The following is a 5810-nucleotide window of genomic DNA, read 5'->3' as shown; positions in this document are numbered from 1 at the left end:
GCTGAGAGACAGGACAGGTGAGAACCAGGACCTGAAGCTGAGAGACAGGACAGGTGAGAACCAGGACCTGAAGCTGAGAGACAGGACAGGTGAGAACCAGGAACTTGAAGCTGAGAGACAGGACAGGTGAGAACCAGGACCTGAAGCTGAGAGACAGAACAGGTGAGAACCAGACCTGAAGCTGAGAGACAGGACAGGTGAGAACCAGGACCTGAAGCTGAGAGACAGGACAGGTGAGAACCAGGACCTGAAGCTGAGAGACAGGACAGGTGAGAACCAGGACCTGAAGCTGAGAGACAGGACAGGTGAGAACCAGGACCTGAAGCTGAGAGACAGGACAGGTGAGAACCAGGACCTGAAGCTGAGAGACAGGACAGGTGAGAACAGAACCTGAAGCTGAGAGAGGGTTTTTTATTCTCGTTCCAGAACCACGGTTCTGTTTCTCTCCTCTAGAATCAGTGAAATGAATCCTGACTGTTTCCTGTTCCTCTCTCAGCAGAACGGTTCTCTCCGGCTCTGGTTCTGGACTTCACCCCCCGCCGGCAGCAGACTATCTGGACCTGAGGAACCGTCTGAAGGCCCAGCAGGTGGGTTCTGGAGACGTGTTCTCTGCAGGAGCGCCTGCTCTCGGGAACCGTTCAGGTGCAGACCTCTGCTTCCAGAAGAACGTGTGGGTCCCGGATCACCTTCGACTGTTGGCGCTGCTTCCAGGACGTTCCATGTTCGTACCTGAACCAGGTGTAACGGTTCCCCCGACACCAACACCTTCTCCTTCTGCGTCTGCGTACCGGAGGTTCTGCAGCCCGAGGACCGGGTCGAGTTCTGCGTCCAGTACCAGACTCCGGAGGGAACCTTCTGGGACAACAACCAGGGGAACAACTACCGGCTGGTGGACCCAAGTCCCGGGGAGAACCAGGAGACGGAGAACCCCGGGCTGCAGATCCAGAACCAGAAACAGCGGGACCAGATTGACCCGTTTGGCAGCCCCAGAACCTCTGCGGGGGTCTTCCTCTGGCAGAGCTGTGGCAGCATGGAGACCAGCGCCCCCTACTGGTGAGAACTGGGTTCATTATCACACCCAACAAGGGCCAGAGGACCCACTGAGAACCATTTGAGAACCTCTGAGGAACCCGCTGCAGATCCTCGCTCTACCACCAGACACTTTAGCACGTTAGCTCTTTAGCACTTTAGCACGTTAGCTCTTTAGCACGTTAGCTCTTTAGCACTTTAGCACGTTAGCTCTTTAGCACTTTAGCCGCCCTCACTGAATTACCTTAAGTCTTTCTGAAAGACTTTAAAAGAGTTCCACGTCTGTCCATCAGAACCTGACCCGGCTCATCTGGTTCTCCCAGGAACCCACTTCCCATCAGAACCTGACCCGGCTCATCTGGTTCTCCCAGGAACCCACTTCCCATCAGAACCTGACCCGGCTCATCTGGTTCTCCCAGGAACCCACTTCCCATCAGAACCTGACCCGGCTCATCTGGTTCTCCCAGGAACGCACTGCCCATCAGAACCTGACCCGGCTCATCTGGTTCTCCCAGGAACCCACTTCCCATCAGAACCTGACCCGGCTCATCTGGTTCTCCCAGGAACCCACTTCCCATCAGAACCTGACCCGGCTCATCTGGTTCTCCAAGGAACCTGCTGCCCATCAGAACCTTACCCGGATCATCTGGTTCTCTTCACCAGGATCCAGCAGGGGGTCCAGAGTCCTCCAGAGTCCTCCAGACCTCCACCAGGGACCAGCAGGGGGTCCAGAGTCCTCCAGACCTCCACCAGGGACCAGCAGGGGGTCCAGAGTCCTCCAGAGTCCTCCAGACCTTCACCAAGGACCAGCCGGGGGTCCCGAGACCTCCAGACCTTTACCAGGGACCAGCAGGGGGTCCAGAGACCTCCAGACCTTCACCAGGGACCAGCAGGGGGACCAGAGTCCTCCAGACCTTCACTTGGGACGAGCAGGGGGTCCAGAGTCCTCCAGAGACCTCCAGACCTTCACCAGGGACCAGCAGGGGGTCCAGAGTCCTCCAGAGACCTCCAGACCTTCACCAGGGACCAGCAGGGGGTCCAGAGTCCTCCAGAGACCTCCAGACCTTCACCAGGGACCAGCAGGGGGTCCAGAGTCCTCCAGACCTTCACTAGGGACGAGCAGGGGGTCCAGAGTCCTCAATCAGGGCTTTATTTAACCCCAAAGACCAGCGAGGCGTTCAAGGCCTGACGAGTAAATTATCAAAACATAAGAACTGTCTGTCATCACCATCACAGGCCAAATCAACCAATCAGATCACAGCTTAGCCCCGCCCATACCTGCAGGAGCTCCTCACTGATTGGTTCAGGGAAACCAGGAAACTGCACTTTAGACCATCATACAGACCTGTGTGTGTGTGTTACGTGTGTGTTACCTGTGTGTGTGTTACGTGTGTGTTACCTGTGTGTGTGTTGCCTGTGTGTTACCTGTGTGTGTGTGTGTTACCTGTGTGTGTTACGTGTGTGTGTGTGTGTGTTACCTGTGTGTGTGTTACCTGTGTGTTACCTGTGTGTGTGTTACCTGTGTGTTACCTGTGTGTGTGTGTGTTACCTGTGTGTGTGTTACCTGTGTGTTACCTGTGTGTGTGTTACCTGTCTGCACTTTATAAAGTTAGTGTTAAACCAGCCAATCATTAACCAGCACACCTCCTGCTGTCCCCGCCCACATCTCCCACAATGCCTCAGTGAAACTTTTTGAATGAAGCCATTAGCCTGTTAGCTTCAGGTTGTCGTGGAAACTGCTAGTTGCACTTCCTGTTAGTTCCTTTTCAACCAACCAAAATAAAAGCCTGTATTACCCAGAGTGTTATTAACACTAAAACTGTTGTTGTTGTTGTAAGTGTACCAGGGAGAGACGATGCCTTCAGATCACGTCAAACATTTTATAACTAACTATTTTTACCTTTGAACCGAGGAGTAAATATTTGATGCTGATTTTAAATCATTAGAGTTTGTTATCCGACGTGCCCTGAACGCATCATTTCAGCAGTTAGCTTGTTGCTAACACACATGATAAATGCCATTGAACTTTGCTAGCCAGCGAGCTAGCCGGCTGCTAGCATCACCAGCTGTAAACAGAAAGTGAATGACTGTTCCTTTTTGTGTGTCCTTTCAAAATAAAAGTCTAATATTTAGTTTTTAATGTTTGTTAATTATTCACTCATTGATGTTTATGTAACACTTTATTTTGTAGGAGCCTCGTTCCCCAAGTCAGCGGCTGCTGAGGACTGTCCCAGATTACACACTTATATAACACACACACAAACACACACACTGACACACACACACACACACACACACACACTGACTCACACACACACTGACACACATACACACACACACATACACACACACATACACACACTGACTCACACACACACTGACACACACACACACACACACACAGACACACACATTGACATACACACACACTGACTCACACACACACTTGACACACACACACACACACACTGACACACACAGACACATACACACACTGACACACACACACACACTGACACACACAGACACATACACACACTGACACACACACACACTCACACACACACTGACACACACATACACACACACTGACTCACACACACACTTGACACACACACACACACACACACTGACACACACAGACACACACACACACAGACACACACATTGACACACACACACTGACACACATACACACACACACATACACACACACTGACTCACACACACACTGACACACACACACACACTGACACACACAGACACATACACACACTGACACACACACACACTGACACACACACACACTGACACACACACACTGACACACACACTGACACACACACACACACTAAAGGGGTTTAGATGACAGGTCGCTGCCGATCAGCTGATATTTGTTTCTACTATTTCTTATTAAAGTGAATTTTCTCTTAGAAAGTTGGAGATTCTGGTTATTTTTGTATTTAATATTAATTAAAGTTGTTTAATCCTCCAGATAATTAATTATACATACATATTGAATGTAAATGTTTGGTTGTGTGGTGCAGTTTGTCCAGCAGGGGGAGACACACTCCAGCTGATGGAGCTCCTCAAGGTTCTTTATTGTCAAACTGACATAGCTACAGAGTAATTATGTTGTTGAAAATCTTATGTCACAGGCTTCTCCAACAATGCAACATAACAGATAGCAAGAGCAATACAAAAAGAAAAATAGTTATAAAATAAAGTGAGTATGTGGAATAGTGCAGTACTTCTGACTTTAAAGGATGCTTATTATCAATCGTTTTAAAGCTTTTCTGAAATAGTTTCTATGTTCAAATCACCTTTCTTTAGTATAAAGAGTTTATTGTTATTGTCAGTTTCCTCTATGTTAACGGTCCCAGCCCCTTCACAATAAAAGCCCTGAGGAAGAGGCCTCGTTAACCTCCTCGCTAATTAATTACAGACACGTCAGCTTCAATTATCAACTTCAACGACTCTAACGAGCGTCTGCAGAGAACCACAGCCTGACAGACCGTACTGAGGGAACACAGCCTGACAGACCATACTGAGGGAAGTACAGCCTGACAGACCACACTGAGGGAACACAGCCTGACATACTGTACTGAGGGAACACAGCCTGACAGACCACATTGAGGGAACACAGCCTGACAGACTGTACTGAGGGAACCACAGCCTGACAGTCCACACTGAGGGAACACAGTCTGACAGACCACACTGAGGGAACACAGCCTGACAGACGATACTGAGGGAACACAGCCTGACAGACTGTACTCAGGGAACACAGCCTGACAGACCACACTGAGGGAACACAGCCTGACAGACTGTACTGAGGGAACACAGCCTGACAGACCACACTGAGGGAACACAGCCTGACAGACTGTACTGAGGGAACACAGCCTGACAGTCCACACTGAGGGAACACAGCCTGACAGACCACAATGAGGGAACACAGCCTGACAGACCACACTGAGGGAACACAGCCTGACAGTCCACACTGAGGGAACACAGCCTGACAGACTGTACTGAGGGAACACAGCCTGCCAGACCACACTGAGGGAACACAGCCTGACAGACCACACTGAGGGAACACAGCCTGACAGACCATACTGAGGGAACACAGCCTGACAGACTGTACTCAGGGAACACAGCCTGCCAGACCACACTGAGGGAACACAGCCTGACAGACCACACTGAGGGAACACAGCCTGACAGACTGTACTGAGGGAACACAGCCTGCCAGACCACACTGAGGGAACACAGCCTGACAGACCACACTGAGGGAACACAGCCTGACAGACCACACTGAGGGAACACAGCCTGACAGACCATACTGAGGGAACACAGCCTGACAGACTGTACTCAGGGAACACAGCCTGCCAGACCACACTGAGGGAACACAGCCTGACAGACTGTACTGAGGGAACACAGCCTGACAGTCCACACTGAGGGAACACAGCCTGACAGACCACACTGAGGGAACACAGCTCTGATCTGAGGTAACTCACCTGAGTACTCTTTAATACTTTAATACACTCAGTTAATACTCAATGAAACCCTGACTTGAATTCAGCCTCCTATAACCTTCATGAGTTCACTTGATAGAGTTTAGCTCTAAAAAAGAGTAAGAAAGAGATAAACATATCTATCTAAATATAATAAATACCTTAAACTCTCATGTCACGGCCATTTCTACTGATCATATTTCCATAGTTGAGCTCTACTAGAATAGATGTACATTGTTCAATGTTCCAAACTCACATTGGTTTCTCATACAGCGT

General features: G+C 49.7%; 1 protein-coding gene across 1 annotated transcript; it reads left to right on the top strand.

Moving 5' to 3' along the window:
- Positions 1-538: 538 nt before the first annotated feature.
- On the top strand, positions 539-2473 carry LOC117470610 (proteoglycan 4-like; the record flags this gene model as incomplete). The annotated part of the gene is given in 2 exon segments (XM_034115422.1): positions 539-1053; positions 1323-2473. Coding segments are annotated over 2 exon segments (1230 nt in total). The 3' UTR covers positions 2219-2473.
- Between the last annotated feature and the right edge of the window lie 3337 nt (positions 2474-5810).

This window comes from Trematomus bernacchii, unplaced genomic scaffold, assembly GCF_902827165.1.
Source record: "Trematomus bernacchii unplaced genomic scaffold, fTreBer1.1, whole genome shotgun sequence".
Classification (NCBI taxonomy): domain Eukaryota; kingdom Metazoa; phylum Chordata; class Actinopteri; order Perciformes; family Nototheniidae; genus Trematomus; species Trematomus bernacchii.
The sequence above is the reverse complement of the archived record's forward strand: the minus strand, read 5'-3'. Positions and strand labels throughout refer to the sequence as shown.